Raw genomic sequence first — 22,523 nt, forward strand, 5'->3', positions numbered from 1 at the left:
GGGATTCCTGGTGTTTCTTTCAGTTAGTTCTCTGAAGAAGTAAATACATTTAAAAACAAACAGAAAAAAAAAATCCTCGTACCCACTGAACTACACACAGTGCTCATCAGCTGTTTCTAAAATTAAATGCAATTGTGATAATTAACAAAATACTCCCATATGGCATTATTTAATGGGGCTGAAGGGAAGAGGGTTAGAAAATAGGTATAAATAGAAACTGCCATTTACAATGAAAGCCATTCTTTCAGTGTTTGTGAAGGAAAAGAAGTTCATGTATCACAAAGCTTAAGTTAGGATTTGTGTACCATTACTCATCTGTATTTTGCACCTCTGTACCTCTATATTCCAAATTGCAAAAATTTTTGGAGCAAAAGGACAGTTACCAGGCAAGAGTGATAAGCTTGGCAGCACCCTGGTGGTATGTCTGTGACAGGGCTGCTTTGTCTGCCTTCCTAAAATTCAGTCCCTGTCTCCTGTTGCACTCTCTGCCTGCTTCACCTTGTATTGCTCCAGTCATGGAGACTTAGGGATGTTACAAGGTCATAAAGACCAGAAATGGGGTAAAACTGCAGGGGTGCCATCCACATTCAGATGTAGAATTCCCAGAGCTGGCTGTCAGAAGAACAGAGATGGTTTGCTCCAGTTTAGATAGGGGTAGTTAAGGACGGATCAGGAGTTACGATATCGACTGAAAGAAAGCTGCAATTTTGTCACCTAGCATGAGTATTGCTTTTATGAAGTGGCAGAGTGGACCTGTGTGAGCTTTCAGGGTGCCTTGCCTTGGTTAGAGGGAGGAGAGGGTCTGTCAGGAGGCAGCACCTTGTACAGGGCTGTCTGTATTAACCACATGGCCTGTCAGCAGGGTGAACACAGCTGCAGGTTCTGGTATAGGGCAATTTTATGAGACTATTTTTCCTTTCTCCATTCTCCTTACCACACTCTGAAACATGGCCATCTCATTTACTGCTGCAGCTCCAATAATATATTAATTTATGAAGTATGAAAAATAAGGTCGTTTTGAATTAACGAGGAGGGGCATGGTGCTTCACAGACAGCAGGATAATCAATCAATAACAGTGAGTCACTATATCCTGTTATTAAAAAGGAGGGAAAAATAATAGAATGGGTGGAGAGCAGCTCTCAGAGAAGGGGAAGGTGGGTCCTTTTGAAGACCATATAATGATCTGACCTTGATCTTTAGTGATAGGAGTTGGTTCACCAAGACTTATTTATTTCTCTTTGAGGAAAATCCTCCCCCCACCCCCTGCCAACCCCAAGCCCAATAATAAGTGGCAAGATATCTTTTTATTTCATTCTTTTATGAAGTGAAGAATAGAGAAGCTCAGCATTGCTGTGTGAATTCTCATTTTAATAGCCTAGATTAGCAGAGTCTGCAGGGCACGTGGCCACAGTCTCAGTTTGTGGTGCATACACACATCTGCCTCTTACAGTGTAACTGTAATGTCAGCTCTGGTGTTATCAGTTCTCTGTAAAATATTTTATCTCAAGCAGCACTGGGAAACCTGGAAACACTTCTGTGACTGTTAAAATCAGTTTTCTTCAGCATGGAGCTTGGCAGGGCTAGATTTTAGAGAGTTATTTCACTGTGTTGTGGAGTGCTTGAGGCTTCTGTGTTCATTAGTGGGAGTTCATTGCCCTTCACCTCTCAGTTCTAAGATGTCTTTTTTTCATTGTATACAGACAGATGTTGCTTGACTCCAAAAGTAATGACAGGGGTTTTCTAAGTGGTCCACAGAATGCAGTTAGGGAAAACTCAGGCTGTTGTTTTTTTACAAATCTAGGCAATCAACTCTTAGACCAGTCCTTCTGTCTCTGAGGAGAGATTGGTTCTGCCTTTTACAGTGAGCCCTCTAATATTTTAATTCTCTGTTGCTGACAAAACAAGCTCATAATGTTCCTCCCTTGGAAGCTTCCCATGTTAGAGAACATGATCCTTAAAAATCCCTGCAAGAAAGCAGCAAAACTCCTGGAGCAGGTGTGCTCAGAGATTGAGGGGCAGTGGGGTGCACACAAGGAATGCTGTGCTCAAGACCTGGAAATGCATGGAAGAATGGAGTAAGCTTGGTAATTTTCTGATGTTTGCCTATTGAATCTAAAAAAAAAGTGTCAGGGTTGTGTTTGAGATAAAACTTTTACCCCCTCTTCCAGTTCTGTTTCATTTTCCACTGCTTCTTGAGAAACGTCCAGAGCTCACATATGTGCGTGAAGGGATACAGAAAGGAAAGTGCATGATTTTGCCCAGGCTCTGAAGTACCAGTGACCCTGATGGAATAGTTGGAACAGGATGTAGCAGCCACTGGGTTCTGTCACTGGGGCAGCCACTCCCCTGCTCAGACAAGACTACTGCCATAAACCTGCAAGGACTGTTTCATTGGGAGCTAATTATTAAATATAATAGAAAATGTCAAAGCCAGTGAGGTGCTGGTTGGGAATCCTCTACCTAAGTCCTGAACCTATCTGGCACCTGAATCTTTGGCACCCAGGTTAGCATGCAGAGCTTGCAGCCTCAGTGGTAGCTCAGAGCTGAGTGCTGCCATGCCATCATGTTTTGTAACTCAGGCCTCAGCCTTGCATCCAGAAATTGGATAGACCTTCTCCTGTCATCTTAGCTTCCTCCAGTGGGGGGATGTTAGGAAGAGAAGCACACTGGGGACAGTGAGGGACATGAGTAATAGATGCCAAGTAAGTAAATTGAGATAGATTATAAGCATCTGGATGTGAACAGTGATAAAGCTGACTGTTGTCTATGTTCACTCTGCAATCTGACTAAAAAAGCAGAAAAATAAAGTGGGTAAGCAAAGGAGAAGCAATGATGCATTTAAAATTGTATTCAGATTTAATGGCCTCAAGGGAGATACAAAGCACGATTTTTATTTTTCTATAGAGTCATGAAACACTCCACTGTCCTCAAATGAAATAGATTGCTGAATACAGGCTGCAAAAGTTTACCCCCATGAGTAACTATCCATGCACATCTTTTTGTTTTCTGTAATGGGGCAACTACTGTGAGTAAACTCATACCCACATGTAAAGTGTTCTCCCAAGTGAGACCTATAATCAGAGGAGTGTTTTTATATAAATGATGTTCTCAGTTCCAGCAGCTGTGGAGCACACAGCCTCTCCTTACTGATAACATTATTTTCTGTAACTATTTCTGCTTACATGGGAAGTTACCATAATGGTGAAAATTACTTTGTAGTTGTATGGAGAATAGCACAACCATGCATTTACTCAAATAACATATAATTATAACAGTGAATGCTGCTTTTCCCTTTCTGTGAAGACAGTTTGGGATTAGAGCTGTTCCCTGTCATCAGAAAAAAAGCTGATGACCACAAAACAATGTGTCAGATATTGTAATAACTGGGGCTTTCCTGTCTAGAGTCCAGAAGAGTAAAAAGGCATCATGCAGAGCTATGCTATGCACAAATACCAGACTCTGGAGCAATATAATAATATAGCTCAGAAGCCTTGTATTTGTGAGGAAGCTCTGGCTGGTGCCTAAGATCTCCATTGGGGGTTTCTTCTATTGGAAGGTTCAGACCCATTAGTAGAAGTGCTGGTCAAACTGGATGTAGAAATCCAGTGGTGATGCTTGTCACCCATTTGGCAGTTTGTGGAGCAGAACTCTGCATGAACGTGCTGTGACACAGAAAAGCCTTTGGCAGATTAGCTGGACAGCCCTGCAGTGGCCCCAGGCAGGTGGGAATACCGTGGCAGAGGACTTTGCTCCCCTGATCTGTGGGGAGCTGGAGAATGTGCAGCTGAAACAAGAATATAATGGGCTGGAGTAACCTTGGATAAAGGCTGCCTTGCTGTGACAATGAAAAGGTTTTACAGCCGAGCATGTGGCTGGCTGTTGCCAGTCAGTCACTTTTTGCCAGGTCAAGCACATGCTTTTTGGATGGCTTCCATCCCCACTGGCACCTGAAATTTAACAAGCAAATGCTTGCTGTGCCTTGTAATTAAAAGTGAAAAGTACATGTGTCCAGTGCCAAAAAGGCGAGAGAAAGAGGGGAGACATGTTGTTCTGACCCGCTCAGCAGCAAAACAAAGATAAGATGCTCTGCTTTGTTAGTTCTGTTATCATGGTTTATTTCACTCTTGTGCATGCACATTGGATCCAGCCTGGGATTTGGCATTGTGGGCAGGTTCAGATGGCAGCCTTGGAGTATCTGTGTTCTTTTCCCAGCTCAGAGTTTTGCCTAAGTCTTACAGCCATGATAGATTTTCATTTCCCACCTGCCAGTGAGGATGGCAGAGTGGTTTTCCTTGAAGAGCTCTTACTTTATATGCAATTTAACCTTAATTTGCTCCTGATCCTCAGGGCTTCTTGCATGGTGCATCTGTGCTCTTGCACAGGTGCTGGAGGTGGTGATTAAATTGGAGTGCCCTCTCCATAGGGAAGGGATTGCGTGAGCTTGGAACTCTCTGAAGTGTTTTGTTTTGGTATTGCAATTTATGGCAGGTATGGCTGAAGTGCCAAAAGCCTCTTGCAATTTTGTACCAATATGAACAGTTAATTGAAATTTTAGTCTGGGTATAATTGGATATAAGAGACAATAGAAGGCAACAAAAGATTAACCAGGATTATTGCCTGTAAACAAGTGTGGTAGGCTGATGTGCATCTCCTCAGAGAAGGCAAGGTACTGCTGGTACTCATTTGATGCACTCCAGCACTGCTCATTTTTGTTTCAAAAACCCTGCTGTTTTATGTTAAAGAATTTTTTTCATGTCACAATTTATTATTTTATTTCTGAGAATGTTTCTCTTCTTTTATGTACCCTCTACGAAAGACAAAACATTCTGCAGAGACAATGAAACTGTGTGTCACGTGAACAACATCATGTACTCTGACCATTCTGTCTCAGTGCTGCAAAGGTGGGGAACCCATGTGTGGGTAATTGCAGATTTCATGAGGTTGCTCTCTTCTCAAACCAGTTTGGTGGATTAGAGAGCTCTCAGTTTCTGGCACAGCTGCAGCAGTCCATGGAACAGGTCCTCCAGAGGGGTTGAATCCTTACAGAAACAGCTATTGAGGTCTGAAAAGTTCTCTGGCAAGCAATGTGATTCTGCAGACTAGAAGTTGTTTTGTAATTACAAAGAATTCCTGATGGGAAGGAAGTTCTGGAGGGAGGTTAGTGTGAAGTGTCTAAAATGTCTTGAGAGAGCCATTGGGTTCTTTGGTCACGGTACATATAATGCAGACCCAATGCAAAAGTCTGAGGAAACTCTTATTTCATTGCTGAGCTTCTATGGGTGTCTGAGTCATTTTTCATTATCCAATAATAAATACAGTAGTGAAAGTCACCTTTAACACTTAAAGATTGCTTGGGTTTTATAGGATTGTATTGAAGTGAGTGCCAAGGTATAAAAGCCTTATGGTTGAGGTACTTTTATAACACATGCTTCATAAACCCCTGTAAAGTCAGTGCAGTGCACTTCATCCTTTAAGATTACAGCACTATGGTTCTGAGAGTTGGTGATCTGGTGCTATATTCATTAATTAGATCTGCCATTAATGTTAAATTTCGGGCAATAAGAAGTGAAGTTACAAGAAACTGAAATGGGGTAGGTCCAGACAATTTGTCTCTTATGAAAGCTCAATGCCCCTTTACTGCTTGATTGATGCCCATGGGTTATCCTTAACATGAAGGAAGTTTTTGAGGCATGTGAAGGAAGAAGGAGTCCCAGATCTGGGCTACTCTGTAACACAAAAGTTTGCAATGAGCATTTTCCTTTTGGCACACAAAGTAAGTAATTATATAAAAGCTGTTGCCCTCTTCATGAATGTCTTTTTTTGCTTCCCAGAGAGCAGATGTCCCTCTTGTCACAGCTGCTGATCCCTGAATGATGGAACGAATATCTTTACTTGTATGTAAATACACAGGATTTCTCTCTAGAGCAGATTTTTATCAGTGACATGTCCCATTTTTTCCTGTCTGACTGATATGTTTGGTGACCAGAAAACGTTGCTTTCATTTCCCCCTGATTAGAGATCAACATATCTACAGGGCAGTGAGCAGGTATTTAGCCATCTCTGAATGTCTGTGGAAGTTTGTATAAAGTTAAGGTGTGCTTTCTAGAAACCCTCTTTCTAAACTAGTGCAAATCATTCAAAGACAGCTTTAGCTCAGCTGATTTATATGGGTGTTACTTTTGCTGGTAAGCAGACAGTTACTTGTGGTACCTTAGCACTTTTTAGTTTCAGAGGGAATTGGGCTGATTTAATTTAACTGAATTTTTTTTGGTTGAAATGGCATGTAGTGATGAAAGAGGGGGAAAAAGGATGAGATTTTCTTTGCAATGAGTTGCACTTGTCCTCCATGGGAATGGCAGGGAAGGGATTTAGATATACTGTGTAGACGTGTTCTAGGAGATTTGGGTTGTGATCAGACCTCTGAGAGCATCTTTTAGCTTGCAGGGCAAGTAATTGCAGTAATAATGTTGGAGAGAGAAGGAATGTGAGGGAAATGAATAATCAAGTATTTGCCAGTGAGAAATTTCAGGTGGTCAAACATGTAATCTAAAATGCTTCAATGTAGAAAATTACTCTTCCCATAAGAGAGGTCCAAACTGTTCTTATTTAACTTGTGATGGACTGGTGTTTTGAAGAAAGAAAACAACTTTTGCATCTTTAAGCCTTTAAATGTCACTGAATTTTGATTTCTCAAAATTTTTGAAAGGAGGAAAGGACATAAAAAATCTAAACAAAGCAAAAATCCTCCACTTTCATTGGTCTTTCAGTATAAATTGTTGAGACATTTTGGCTTTTTAAACTCAAAGCTACTGTGAAGCTTTTTGGGAAGGAGACATGGGACAATACAACCCATTAAATGTTTTAAATCAAATGAAACATTTTTCTTTTTTAGAATCTGATTTGTTTTTTCATTGATGTTGTAGGTGTGGCCAGGCTTTAGGAAGAATCTGAAGTGTTTCTGAGTTGAGGGCCTAGTGGAAGGAGGCCTAAAAAACCCCAAAAAAACCTTTTCACTTTTAAGCTGAGCACATTCAATATGGAAATCCCCATGAACCTGTAAGCACTAAATTTCAACTTTCTGTATTTGCAGAAGTGTTTGTGGCAAGACTGTCTTTTCAGTTGTAGGAGAGGATAATCCCGTGCTACAGAGTAAATTCTAATATTTTGCTAAGGAACTGGGTTTCTTTTGAAGCTGTGGAGGCTTGCGTGGTTTGTAGGTGTCCTGTTGGTTTTGTTTATTTTTTTAACTGCTTTGTTTATGTTTTTTTAAGAATAGCCTTTTACATAGGTGAATGTGACAAGGACCTCTGAAAAGAACAGTGTATGAAAAGTGCATTAAAGTGGAGCATCAGGGGCAGTACACAAAAGTTTAATGTTGTCTATCTATTTCTCAGAACAAAAGACATTTATTTGAACCTGTCTTCTTTATTCATTTGACAACTCTCTGGTGTTTCTTTGCTAATGTAGCTCAGTGGTACTATTGCTACAGATTATTGCACCTATAAAACTGGTCTGTGCTGATTTAGGGAGATGCGCTTTGGTAATTTACAGTGAAAATTTATGTTCGTTGAGAAAAATAAAAGGCTTCATTGAAAGCTAATATTAATAAAAATGCCACTTATGTGGCATGTTGTTTTGAGTTTTTTGTGGTCCAGTGGCTGTTTTTTAACTGATTCAGCTGCGTACAAAACACATTCCATTGTGATTTCTGTGCTCATGTGTATCCCCATGCCTGTCTGGGCATGTTGTAGCATTGTGCCTGTGAGAGGTGTGCTGCCCCATTACTGCACAGTTCTGTATCCCACATCATGGCTCTCTTTGTGCCGGGCTACAGAAAAAGAGAAGCGTGGCACCATCTTAACTCATCCACCTGCCCATAACCCATATGAAAGCAGTACCATGGAAGGTGTGTGCATTAACCCAGGAACCTATCTGGTATTTTGATCTGGCTAGTGGGAACTCATGTTCCCAGTTACAAATCTTATCCTAGTTTTTATTATTTTAGCCCCATCAGAGGGCATGACTTTTTTAGAGGATTTGTGCTGCAATATGGTGCCACTTTCCTTCCTACCTACTTCTGCATTTGAGCTCCTTTAAGGGTCTTACACACTCTCCAACAAATCTGAGTGACTCTTAACTACTGCTGTGTTTTCTGTACCAAACACAATATGGCAGGCACAGGTATAACATGCATCATGCCCTCCTTGTTCTTCTGCCTGCAGCTTGTCCTGTTTATTCCCTGGGGTGAATCCCCTTGAAGTGCTCAGAGCTGGATATGTTTCCTGCTCATGTACTGAAGATCTCAGTCCATATAGTGTAGGTAATGTTCTTGCCAGGTAATCTCTCCATACCATCATTTCCTGTGTTGTCTCACTGGTGTCTGGCCTTCTGCCCACCTGGAGTTCATTCAGAACAGCTCTGTTGGTGTCCTCACTGTCCCCAAAGCTCCTGCTTTAAAGGAGATGCACCATGTCCCAGACAGCTCTCTTCCTCTGCATCCATTCCTAAGGAATTCTCTGAATTTTAGTCTGATTTTCAGCCTGTTTTGTTTGTCTGGTGCTTGCCATTCATTGTTCACTGGATTTTGAAGGTCAGGGAAAGTATGTTTTCAAGGATATACCCTTGGCAGTAACCAGTCCTGCCTGCCTTTCCCCTCTCCACCTAAACTAGAGAAAAAAGCAACGTTTTATACATGGATGTATATATAAATAATCTAGAATGTAGAAAGACCAAATGTAATCTTCATTTAAATAAAGGCTGCCATTTAATTTAATATTATAGAAAATGATTAGATCTTAAACCCTTATAAATTACATTTGACAACTCTCTGGTTCTCCTTTGCTATTCCTTATGGCAATTATAAATGGCAACACAGGATGCTGGCAGAAATGCTCATTCTGACTGGAGTTTGTTTATTGTCTCTTAATGAAAAGTGATTAATCTAAATCACTAGTGGGGTAGATGCTTCCTCCTGGTCCCATAATGAGAAGGCTGAAAGTTCCCTCCCCCTATAGCTTCCAGAAGAAAAAGGAGAAACAATAAAAAAAGAAAAGCCAGAGTCTGTCACTTTTCTTTCTCTGTGTGCCATGTAACAAACCTGTGCCAGTCTGAGCTGCATGGCTGGTGCTGAGCTTTTGTTTTTCACTCTGATTGAGCCTCCTGCCTTTCCATCCTGCTCTGTGTAGGAGCAGCCTTTCCTGGGAGGATGGATGGCAGCAGAGATGTTGGGTGTTCATTTCTCCATTTGAAGAATGGAGAGTGGATGTGGAAACTGGGTGAAGGCACAGGGCATGATTTATGTGATGTCATCTCCAGATGTGACTGTTGTTAGGTTCTTCCACCTTTCCTAGCTTGGTGGTTTTATTATCTGATCTTCTGACACTGTTACGCATCCAGAAGAACAAATGGGCCAGATTTGTCGACCATCTGGTGGAAATACTGCCTTTGTTGTCTCAAATGACCATTTCTTGCACTATGCACTGAAGTGCTGCAGATCATGTGTGAAAGGGCAGAGAGGATGTTTTGTGTGTGTACAACTTCAGGTCCTTGCACAGTCTTGTACTCCTTATTTGAGGACAGAACTCCAGCAGTAAGCTTTTAATATACAGCATTATTAACTATGTAATCCTCTATTACATCAGGTGGAAAATGTTTTTATTCCTGAAGTATCCTTTATTTTAAATGTAAGATCTCTCTGGATTGTCTTCTTAAATGGCCAGGCCTACATCCTTTTTCCATTCCATATAAGCAAGTGATTTTTACTAAACTATGTTATAGTTCTCTGGCATAGGCAATATGCTTTAGGTGAACAGAAGTATAAAATGTCTTTGCAGTCTAATTCAAAAGTGATAGAAAATAATATCTTCAAATAGTTGTGAAATTGTTATTGTTTGGGACATAATGAAATTGATATTTTGATCAGATTAGAAAGAATGAATGTACCAAAACATCCTTTAGAGTGGAGATCTTGGAGGTCTCTTCTCAGGCTAATTCCCAGGAAATCATTTGCGTGTGGGGAACACTTCTCGTTCCCCAGACCATGAACTGGAGCACAATGCAAGTGCACTTCTTCAGGATTTATCTTGTGGCTTCCTGTGGGAATGGCTAGGGATTGATTTTGGGGCTGGTAAGTGATGGATGTGAGGGATGTTGAAGGTGCTTTGACATCAAGCTGGATTCATACAGTTGGCTTCATTCTGGGAAAACTTTCACTTCTAGTTCAGCTTTTCATTCCTTAATGGACAGGATCAGAAGCCATTTACGTTGTAGTCCCTTTCCCTTGGTGACTTCATGGAGCTAATGAAGTACTTAAGATTAAACAAGCACTGAAATTTTTTGCTTGATGAAGGCCTAACATACCAAGGGTTTTACCATTCCTTGAAACTGATTTTTGCTGTCAAAATTAATGTATTTCCCTATTGTAGTCTTGAAGTTGGAGCTCTGTGAAGGTGGATAAGAGAAGTCAATGTGGACAAAACCCAAAACTGCGGTGGATGTCAGCTAGCTGATCATTCTGCAGTGAGGTCGAAAAGGCCATTCCTAGATCTGTTTTCCTGCTGAAAGACAGTTTCTATATTTGATTCAGCTGCTCTATCAACAACCTGCTGTGTTTAGAACAGCTCTAATTTATTTCCCACTGTTTGCCTTTATTTTATGGTACTGGTATTTGCTTTAATGTGAAGTCGTTTTCTCCAGATGTTAATAAGATGGTATTAATGTTTCCACAACATTTTTCCTGCTAACGTTTATGTAGAGCTTGCCATCTGATAGTGTGGAATCAACCCATTTTAAAATATTGATAATAATTTTCTAATTAAAATTAGAGACTCAGAAGTGTTTTCCTCCCTATAAAAATTGAGGTCGCGCACTTTCCTGTGCTTGGGGAAAATTATGTTTTCACTGACTGAATGAATGTCTCTTACTCTACAAATTGGGAGTGTGATATATGAAATGGTGTCAGTGTTTGCCCATGTGCATGTGAACTATACCCAGCTGCCAGCAGCTGATCCAGGAAGGCATTCTGTGTTTCCATGGAGGTGATGCTCTCATTCATAGCACTGCAAGCTGCCAGGTAATGAGCCTTAAATCTCAGGAATGCTCTGTTGCTTACTTTTGGAGAGAGAATTCCACATGGGGTGGGAGAAGTGGTAGACAGATATGGTCCAGGAAAGCCTGGTGTTGCTGCCTGAAGTTCCTATATGCAAGCAAAATCAACGTTGGTACATAAAATTTTTCTTTCTTACTGATCTTTCTGAATTTATCTGGATAAAATGAAAAAAAAAAAATGAATCAAATCAGCAAATGAGTTGCCAAAGGAAATGAAACTGAAATAATAAAAACCCATCCTAATTCTATGGGATGTTATACTCTTGAGTGATGTTCTGAATACATCTGATAGGAGTCAGTGCTGTGTGACCTCACTCTTAAATTATGTTCACTTTCACTTTTTCATTAACACTTTCCCTCCATTTTTCTATTTAGATCATGCTTCTTAGTGATCCAGAGGTTGAGAGCAGCATCCTCATCAGCTCTGATGAAGGAGCTACTTATCAGAAGTACCGTTTGAACTTCTATATCCAGAGCTTGCTCTTCCACCCCAAGCAGGAGGAGTGGATCTTGGCCTACAGTCTGGATCAAAAGGTAAGCAACTGATTTAATGTTTCAATGATTTTGAGCCAGGAGTTGAAGGGGATATTGTCTAGAACTGCTCCTTCTCAGAGATGATGAAGAATTTATAGTGTGCTTTGATGTTCTCACTTTGCAGGTTTAAATGTGCTCAAAAGCCATGCAGTGACTCCAAAGCCAGTTTGCTAAAAGCAGCTGAGTATTAGAGTGATCATGATGGGTGTGGAAACTTCAGTAGTGGTGATACTATGAAAGATGAAAAGAATTAGAGATTTGACATGACACATGGAGCTGCTCTAAAAATCTATTGATTGGTAGGCGCTGATTTCTGTGCTGTCCCTGAGGATGGAGCACTCAGGCTGAGCTGGTCTGTAACAGCTGGCTGTTGAGCCTTGAGGGGTGCTCATTCTGCTTGCAAACTGGAGGTCAGGGAGCAGCAACAGATGACAAACTCCTCTGTGCCACTTTTAAGCCTCTTTGCAATGCCTTCTGTGAGTGAGAAATCTCCAGTCTGTTACTTTGTCCTTAGCAGGTTTGCTCTCAAACAGATGAGTGCTGTGTGAAAGGTGCTGAGCAGAGCAGGTGCAGCGTGGTAGCAAAGTGCTGTGGTGAGGAGATGTGTGCTTCAGGTCTGGAGCAGCAGTCCCCACTACAGCCCAAAGCTAAGACATAGACAGGATGGTCAAGTTACAAATTCTACAAAGTTTTAAACTTGCCAAGCTTTTATCTTTCCCTTCTTATGTTTCTGTCATCCCAAGACTCTGAAAAGCAAAAACATGCTGAATAACCACTAAGTTTTCCTCACTGTGGTGGGCTGACCCTGGCTAGGTGCCAGGTGTCCATCAAGGCCACTTGGTCACTCCCCTCCTCAGCTGGACAGGGGCAGAAAATATAATCAAAGGTCTGTGGGTCGAAATAAAGGCAGGGAGAGCTCACTCAGCAATTACCATCCTGGGAAAATCACATTCAGCTGGGGAAATTAATTGAATTTATTACTTATCAATACTCTACTATACTTTATCCCTTTATACTCTATTCTTTTAAATAAGAATAGAGTAATGAGAAGTAAAAACTAAATCTTAAAGTACCTTTCTACCACTCCCTTCTTCCTGGGCTCAACTTTTCTCACAATTTTCTCTTTTTTCTGCATCCCAGCAGCAGAGTGGGACAGAACATGGGGGCTGTGGTCAATTCATCACATGTTGTCTCTGGCTCTTCTTCCTCCTCAGGGGAGAACTCCTCACACCCTTTCCCTGCTCCAGCATGGTGCCCCTCCCACAGGAGGAGCTCTCCACAAACCTTTCCAATGTGAGTCCTTTCCACAGGCTGCAGTTCTTCATGAATTGCCTCACTGTGGATCTTTTCATAGGATGAAGGCTTCAGGAACAGATTCTTCCAATATGGGTCTCCTGTGGGCTCACCTTCACCTGTCCTGCCATGGGTCAAGGGGTCAGCCTGCCTCACCATGGCTTTCACTGTGGGCTGCAGGGGAATCCCTGCTCCAGCACCTGGGACACTCCTCCCCTCCTTTTTCACCGACCTTGGTGTTTGCAGTGCTTTTTCTTTCATATATTCTCACTCCTCTCTGGCTGAAGCTTTCAGAATTTGTTTCTGTGTAGCTGAATTTGTTTCTTCCCCTCACTTCATGACTAAGTTATCTCAGAGGTGTTACCACTGTCACTGATGGGTGTGACCTGAGCCAGCAGTGGGTCCATCTCAGAGCTGGCTGGTGTTTGCTTTCTTGGACAGCTTCTTGCAGCTTTTCATGGAAGCAACCCCTGTATCCCCCTCCCTGCTATGAAAACCTTTCCACACAAACCAAACACATGTGTTAACCGGTCAGATGTGAGGGTGTGTTCTGGGTGGGATTTTCAATTTCTGCAGTTATTCTGGAAAATTTCTAAACTAGTCAGTCTCACATCCTAGCTATAGGAACAATATAGCTAAAATGCTGTGCCTCTCTATTTGAGAATTTCCTTTGGAAGGCTAGTGCAAGATTTTACCAAACCAGTTACTGAGAATATAATCAAATAATTTCCTATTGCTCCGCTTCCCACTTGCTAAAAGAATGCTGTGGCAGGCACCAGGTGTTTTACTGCTGTGCTGCTAATGATTCTTGAGTGACATTTGCAAGAACAAAGCTATTGTAAACACACTCCTTTAATAGTATCAAGTCTTTACTGTATGAAGGGGTTAGTCAAATGTCAAATATTTTTCTGCAATCAGAGGATCAGTGTAACAGGGATTTTGAAAGAGGCTGGAAAGACCAATCTATTTATTTGATGTCACAAAATGTCTTGATGCTACTTTTAAACTGGAGGTAATAATTTGCATGATCCTGGTGTTTATATAGACAGGCTTGGAAGAAACAGGCATCTGATGAGGTAGTCATGTATGTGAGAAGCCAGATGACACATCCTGAGCATGCCTTGGCAAAGAGATCCATCTGCAGTGAGTGCTGAGCATCTGCTGTTGGGATGAAGCACTGTATTTCTATTTGCAGAGCTTTGTAATCTTTTTGTGATGTTAGTCATTGGAGGGAGAAATAAAAATACAAGGGAGGCACATGATTGACTGTGAGCTGCTACTAATGCTCCCCATATCCAGTGCAGCAATAGCAGGCCAGGAGCATTTTTGCTTCTGCTCTTTCGAACAAATACATCTGTGTGCACACCTCAGCTGCTGTCTTCTGCCCAGGAAAAAGACAAGAAAAATGAACTGAACTAGAAACGCCCTGAATCTGCTTCCATTTCATCCCAGAAACCGAATAAAATTGTTTGAAGTGTAAGAGCAAAGATGAGTTGGTCTGTGGCTTGTTGGTCAAGTGGAAATGGAGCAAAGCCAAGTTCAGGCTTTTCCTTTATGTCTGCCTTTGCATTCAAGGCCACTCATGCTTTCCTTCACTGGTCAGAAGGATGGCCTGAAGTGCTGGTTCAATGTGGGTCCTAGAATGGAGCCATGGAGCAGTGCTTTTCCCAGCTGAAATGTTCGCTTAACACGACTGAGGTATAGATTGTGCTGAGCCATGTCTTGGGTTAGTAAGAGCTGTGAAAGAGCTGTCACTGTGAGTCAGGATCACCAGCTTCACTGCAGTCATGGCTGATGCTGAGGTAATGGGCAGTGCTCGTGGAGTGTGACAGCAGTGCCATGGGAAATCCCCAGCTGGAGTCTCTGAGAGGTCAGTGTGATGCATTCGTGCAGGTCTGGAAACAGCGGCACTGCCACAGTCGAGTGGGAACCAGAGGTCAGCCCTGTCCTTTTCTCAGGTTAGGCCAATGCAAGAATAAAGAGGCTTTTAGGATTTAAGTCCCATATACTTGAGAATATTCATCATATCTTTTGCATCTTCGTAAGATTGTTGTGGTTGTTCTCCTTTTTCTCTAGAAAGCAGATCTGGATCTCACAGCTTCCCACTCTACTATGCCTTCTCTCCTAGATGTGGTTATGGGACGGTGCTAATGGCAATACTCATTTCATCTCTCTGCTGCTCACCAGAAAAGAGAGACCAAGAGCTTCTAAAATAAGTGTCTAGAGAGGCTGCAGTGGTGCTCACAGCTGTGAGGAGGCTATCCAAAGGGATGCCATGCTGGCAGGGGCTAATTGTCCAACTCCAGCCTAGTTCTGCTCCTGTGCCCTTTGTTTTTGTGCTCATTTTCCTGCAAAGCAGCATGAAGTTGCCTGGTACAAAACGGGTGGAGCTGCATCAAATAGTTCTTGCTTTCTCAGTTCATATGTCCATTTTTTGGGGATAAAACTGCTCTGAAATACTTCTGGCTTGATGCATGAGAGGGCAATAAAATAAAAAGTTTATCATTAGCCTGCAACCTGTGGGTAATATTCATCCACTGATACTGTGACAAGGAAGGTGACTTGCTCTTTGCTCTGTAGTGCAGACACTGCTACAGTGAGACATCATATTTTCCCACCTCTCTAAGTTTTCAAAGTGTGTTTGACCCTTAAAGTCTATTTTAATGACTTCTTTAGTGACAGATTTAAAAACGCAAATGTTATTCTGAAAACAAATCAAGTACATATAATTTGACTCCCAGCAGCAGAAACTATTAATGGAAGATCTAATCCATCCTCTTGTAACTGTAAATGTGTAAACAAGTTGGAAAAATTAATTTCATATTTTAGATTAAAATAAGCATTTCAGATTAATATTTTTCTTATTAGTTTTCTTTCAATTAAAAATAATAATAATGTACTGTTTTAAGCAAGCTGTAGTCAACTTGGAAATTAATGAGAATGATGAACCTGAAAATCCATTTTGCTTAGTATGTTGTTCCTCACAGTAAAATGAAATTAAATAGGGACAGTTCATATCCCTACAAATAATGAATTTGGTAACTGCCTAGATCAAAAGATTTTTTAATTGTTTTGTTTATAAAAATAGAGATCAATATTAACATTTCGGAATGAAATACAAATAGTCAGTGTTTTGGATCTTCCCAATAAATAGTTTTCCTCTAACATCTTCTGATCTTCAGTTCCATGACTGTGATTCAAGCCTTTGTTTAATGACTGTTTTAACCTAAACATACCTCCTTGTTTTTAGCTAATTTCTCCACAGCTGACAACAATGTTAGGATATTTATCCAGTTGATTAAAGTAATGACCAACCAACTAAAAAAACCCAACACATTTTGAATGCCCTCTGAATAGAATTTTTGTCCCTTCCAAATTGATGTTTTAAAAAGTCCATTCCATATTCTACAACCTTCTTTAAGAGGAGGAGCCCATCTCTTCTCCACAGAACTGCTCCTTGAAATATGGCTTCATACTGAGAAAGCCAAAGACTTTGTGGTATTACCACTTCCATCAAGTGAAATAGTTGAATATAAAAACAGTTCAGTTTTTTATTACCACTCCCACATAGGTGTTGTCTTGCTTTTTCCTGGTTAGGGCAATTCCCAGAAGACGAGTGAGTGAGATGGAGTTCAGCAGGCTTTCCAAAAGATCTGTCACTGTGTGGCTGCTAGTTACTTTGTTGATTTAAGGACAAATCACCGTTACCACCATTTGTTTTCTCTTAGTAGTATCCAAGGAGTTATTGAGGATACTTCCTTGGTATGAGTCAACACAGCATATCGTTCCTGTTCTTAATTTTTATAGCCAATTAGGACCTCCTCTGCTTTGCTAACTCTCCTGTATCCTCATAAATGCAGCAGGGCTGAGCCAAGAAATCTCTGTGTGTGGGCATGAACATGTAGCAAGTTCACAGACCTTGATGTCTTCTCAGAGAGTATAAAGCACAGGCTGAAGGAATTTTTACAGGGCTTTAAGCAAACCTGTGTGGGTTTGCTATTCCCCCCTGAGCTGCCATGTGATATTGTATAACTATCAGGTCCTGGAATATTAAATGCATCTTGTGAGCTGAAAATCTTGGATCTCTTCCCAGTAGCTTTGTGTGTATGTGTCAAATTTATTGATAAAATTGCACAATCTGATGTGTGCACGTGTTGGTTCTGTTAATGGCCCCCTTAAGTGGCCTTTGGCAGAAGGTGGACACTGTGTAAATGTTACAGACAATTTGCTGCAGGTCAGACTGGTTCTCACAGGGAGTGTCCATGCTGACACTTGGATAAATCACCCAGTACAAAATGGAAAATGGGCCTGCAGCCTCCAGTTTTTGTGGGTATTTGCAGAAAATCCATAGGAAGCCATTTTAAACAATCCTTGGATAAAAATGTGGTGGGAAGGGGAATATATGAAAAAGGTGAATATTGCCTGTTAGAAAGTGTGGGGAGCTGCTCTGTGGAATGCTGCGAAAGCTTAAAGCCTCCCAACACAAGCTTAAGGTACAGATTTCATTGCTGCCATTCACAGTGACTGGGAAGGAATATCTTGAGTTTATCTTACATTCCTGATGCTAATATGCTGAATGTCTGATTATTTGTCTCATTTATCCAAGAAACCAACTAATTCTCTATAGGCAAAACTTCCTCTGTGGGGAATGGATGAGTCTGGAGGTAGAAATGGAAGGGACTTTCCAGCTGCATGAAGTTTCTCTCAGAATGATGTTGAAACTTTCATAGAAACATGCAAAAACTCTCTTGCATAAATATTTGTTTAAAAGACAATTTAAAAAGATAATTTGTTTAAAAGAGAAAATATCAGTTAATAGGGAGAGGGATATTTAAAATATTAGAAATTACCATTGTTAAGAGAAGAAACCACAGGTATACAACATGGTAGAATCCCACTTTTTCCTTACAGACCAAACTGTGATTTGAAGCCTGCTGGGAATAGGTAAGAGGCAGAATGATTCAGTAATACACCAATTTAAATTCCCCAGCTACCCATTACAAATTTGAGAACATTGGATAAACAAGAAGTTTGGCACTCAGTGGCTTCTCCCTCCATGAAGCTTAATCTTCAGCAGAAAGTGAACAAAAGAAAGTGGGTGTCTCATTATCTCTTCGAATGAGGTGATAAATAAGAGGTGCAAGATAACATTCTGCTGTATCACCAAGTTGCACCTGGCAGACAGTATCAGGTCTGACTGGAGAGATTCCTTTGGTGTGGGAGATGTGGCAAGTTATCATCTGAAAATTGGATGCAGTGCATGTCACAGCCTTGACTATCTTGACTAGACGCTACTGAATTTATCAAAAAAATCACAGATAAGACTGGGACTATGTGGGAAAGTTTGTTAGGAGTTTTTAAAAAAATTTTTTTCTAATTTTTTCTAATGTGCTAGACACAGAACCAGAGCCATGGAGGCAGTGTATCTGCTCCAGGTAAAATGCTGCCCTGGAATTTAGGCCCAGTCTCCCAGTATGACATGGGGCAGTAAGGCAGCTGAGGGTGAGGTTGTTTGATTGGGGCTTTTTTTGACAATGAGCAGCTGGGCAGGGTGCTGCCAGAGAAATCAAGGGGAAGTTGCTTAAGGAATATAGGCACCTTGTTCCAGGCAGTCATTCATCTTTGGGATTCTTTGTGATGAGCTGTTTTCACGGACACACGTAACAATCCAATTTGAAAGGGATCTCCAAAGATCATCTGGTGCAGCCCTCATGGGAAAGGGAGCCTAGATGTGATTGTCTAGCACCCAGTCCAGTCCTGTCTTGAATGCCTCCAGTAAGGGCTCCTTGGTCTCAGATTTTGTGCCCACTAAGGAAACTTAGGCACACGGGGGCTTCAGGGTTGTGTTTGGGTCAGGCTACTGTACTTTGAGTTGGAACTCCTAATGCTGGAAATGTGATTCCAGGATAGCAGCTGCTCCTGCAGATGTGCTGAAATCAAGCAGTGAGAGTTACTGCATGTCTGAAGTGAGATGTGACTCTGGCCCAGGCCTGTAGGTTTTCTTTCCTTAGGAACTGAGGTATGGGGCTGATGAGGAGAGGCAGGCTGGTGTCTGCCTCACATCTCGTTTTGCTATAAATCAGCAGGCACCCAGACTTGTTACCTGCTCCTCAGCAGTACTTCTGCTCCTGGAATTTAAATGTAATTGTAGTTGTCAGAAGTTGTTAGAAGTGTGAGTAACTACTCCTTTTATCAACAGCAGCTCAAGACTGCACCTCTTGGATAAAACACAGCTTTTCTTAGCAAGATGTGAATGTTACTTTTAACAAGGAAAGTAAGTTCTTTCTGCTCCTGCATGGATCCTTATGGTAGAATCACCATTTCATTCCATGATGAGAGAGAACACACCAGGGCTAGTTTCTCATCATAGTTCACTGATATCTGGAGGGAACACTGCCTGTGATTCCAGTCCTGTGGATACAATGCTCAGCTTTCAGATTTATCTTGCACTAGTGACTTGACATTTGAGCACCCCATGGAGTGAAGCTGGAGGCACACCTACTGCATTCTTTTCTTCACCCCAAAGGGAAAGAGACTGAGGAAGCTGCCACAATAACAGTTAATCCCACAGGCCTACCATACTGAGGAAGGAAATAATGTGAGTATATTGCCCACCTGTAAAGGAGCACACAGTGTTCCATGTTTGATACAAGCCATATTATAGTAACTGCTCATAGAAATCTCTACCATGCTGACTGGTCCATTGTACTGCACACTCATATTAAGAAGCAATCCCTGCCTGAGAGTGCTTGCAATTAAACATGAGGCTGACAGAGAAAGTGGTGTCCCCTGAGCATCTCTAGTGTATTCAGGCACAGGTCATTAAAGTGTCTGCCTAACTACCACTGAGAACTATAACAAAGTCAGAAACTGAATGCAGATAGAGTCCTGTTCCCATGACTTAGCCACAAATAAGCCTTTCATCTTTTTTGCCTTTTGAATACTCTTCTGAGAACATCAGGTTCTACAAACATATCATGTGTCTGTCTGGACAAGCCACCTGCCAGCAGCTCTCCCAGGCAGGCAGGGTTCCATCAAACAGATAAACTGAAATGTTAGTAAAGTTCGAAAAACACAAACCAAACATAAAGAACCAAACCCTTGAGATTGGGAATGCTTAAAAGCAATTTACAGAAGTCTCCTCTTCAATATGATAATGAACTGAAGAATTGAAATCACTTAACTTCATTTACAAATCATGAATATGTATCAGTGCCTTTAAATGAAAGGACGACTAAAACAGATATAGTGTTTGTTCAATTCATTAAAAGGAAGACAATTTATCAGGAGGTTTTTTCCACTCCTAAACTAAAGCTATATGCAAATGTCAGTAAATCAAGACCTTGCGCTAATTCTGCAGCATGATGAATATTTTTATAATCCTAATTAGAACCAGTCATTTAGTTCAGCAATTTCCCCCAATCTAGCCAATTTGAAATTAAAATAGATGCCTTGATTACAAAACTCATTAGCAAAGAAGCACCCTTTTTGCTAACCAGTTCATTTGGAATGCACAAGCTGAATGAAGTGAGGAGCACTTGTGTTGTCAATTGCCGTAAGTGAAGTGAGCCTTAATTGTTGGCATTGTGAAGTATTTGTATTGCTGCATGTTTCATTGCAGTATAATATATCATTCATTAAAGGTAACAAAAGCATTTTTAAAATTTAATTAAGTGCTGTTGGTGCACCAGGTAATTTTTATAAAGTCAGATGTCACAATTGTTTGCATTTGAAGTATTGATGGGCATTACCGTCAGAAAGAAGACGTATGATTCTACATTTATCATTCTGATTATGGTAGGCCTGGCAGTTTTAATAGGAGATGGGAAATTAAATTATGCAACTTTGGCTCTACTTCAGAAATGCCCAATGAATTTTGTCCTGGCAAAACACTGAACTTTGGGCTTGTGATGATTTGTGGTGGCAAAGAGAAAGTAACGGCTTGTGAAACTTGATTTAGCCAGAACAGACTTTCCTATTGCTTGTTATTTATGTTATAGACACTTCATGAGCAGGTTTTACTTTGAAAAGGGAAATATAGAGATAAATGGAGCGAGACACATTTGATGCTTAAATGTGCTCTTCTGCTGGAGCAACCTAGTTTATTGTGTAACAGAGCAAGGATCCTGTGGCTTATTCCTGGCCATGCTAAATCATGGCTGTATATTGATTTTATCTGGAGCCTAAGTGGGGTGAAGAGTGGTTATAAATATAGCAGATGGGAATAAAAATGAAGGAGTGAAGAAGGCTGCAGAATAAGAACACCAGGGGCATGATTTATTTTGCCTGACTGTAGAGATCTAAAATGTTGCAATGTACGCCTACATTGGGTGTCGTGGCTTCGTATGGTAGTTGATGGGGATCTACTGAATGGTGTTGATTGATTTCTGGAAGCAAATGGAGGTGACTCTTTTAGGATGAGGTAAATTGTACCTTGGACTCATTTGTATTGATGAGGCCTCTGCTGAGTGTCAAGGAAGTAATTTCCTTTGATGAGATGTAACTATTTGCTATATTACCTGAGATTAGAGGACTTGAAACCAACCCTGCTGTCTGGATGTGTGCAAAATGGATTACAGGGGATACGATTCCAATATGATCAAAACAGCAAAAAGCATTTCGTTTCCTAGTTCCTGTTATCGTGCCTACAGATTCTAATGACTCTCACCCTGGAGAAGAGAGCAAACATGATGTGCAAGCAAAGAAGGAGTTTGCAACCTTTTGTTTTTATTTTCCTTGAGGCAGCCAGCTGGATGAACGATGCTGAGGGGTGAAGGCACAGTCTGTCACCCTCATCCTGCACAAACAATGCCCTGCACATGTCTGTCTGTCACATCACCAGCACCCAAGGAGAGGGGCAGTCTGTGAGGGTGCTTCCAGGGGTGCATTTCTGTGTGCTGGACTGGGAGCTTGCCCTCAGGAGTAGGAATGGCAGGCCTGGAAATAGCAGGCTGGCCCTTGCTCTCTGTTCTGCCCCTAAGGAGGGGGTGTTTCAGCTTCCTGAAATCAAAGTCTTTTTATACAGTTGAGAGACAGAGAAGCTCCAGGAGGCAACAGGCAGGAGCTGATATGTCCTGGCAGAACTTCCAGTGTGCATGGGGTACCCTGTGTGAGAATTTACAGCAGATGCTGTAGTAGTAAATGGGCCACAAGGTAGAGAGGGTCCTTCTTTTATGTTTTAGCATGCAGTCTATTAAAAAGTTCATACATTTAATTTCGAATCACTTTGTGTCTATTAGGTGAAACAGGTTTATGTAATGGTAGAAGCTTGTGTGTTTTTTCTTGGATTGCCCTTTGCCAGCAGGCTTCTCTCTGTTGCTCTTGCCTCTCCTTTTTGAGTCACAACAAACCATCCCTGTCTCCAGTGCTTGTTTTCAGTGGGGAAATGGACCATGTTCTGATCTGATAGCATACCTGAGGTGCTTTACAAAAGATGTGTGCAGTCACACATGTAGCAGCTGATATTCAGTGTGAGTCCATTGATTTTAGCAGGGAAATGCTGATTAACATCACTGGAGGATCTGACCTGAAAACATGTACAGTTTTCTTTTCTCACATAAAACAAGACAGATGTAGTTTATGCCTCCCA

General features: G+C 41.2%; 1 protein-coding gene across 1 annotated transcript in view; it reads left to right on the forward strand.

The window, feature by feature from the left end:
- Positions 1–22,523, forward strand: part of SORCS3 (sortilin related VPS10 domain containing receptor 3) — a 271,149-nt gene that overhangs the window by 140,198 nt on the left and 108,428 nt on the right. The window contains exon 4 of the mRNA XM_058810200.1: positions 11,483–11,641. Coding sequence (XP_058666183.1) covers positions 11,483–11,641 — 159 coding nt within the window. The remainder of the gene's footprint in view (positions 1–11,482; positions 11,642–22,523) is intronic.

This window comes from Ammospiza caudacuta, chromosome 9 (genome assembly GCF_027887145.1).
Source record: "Ammospiza caudacuta isolate bAmmCau1 chromosome 9, bAmmCau1.pri, whole genome shotgun sequence".
Lineage (NCBI taxonomy): Eukaryota > Metazoa > Chordata > Aves > Passeriformes > Passerellidae > Ammospiza > Ammospiza caudacuta.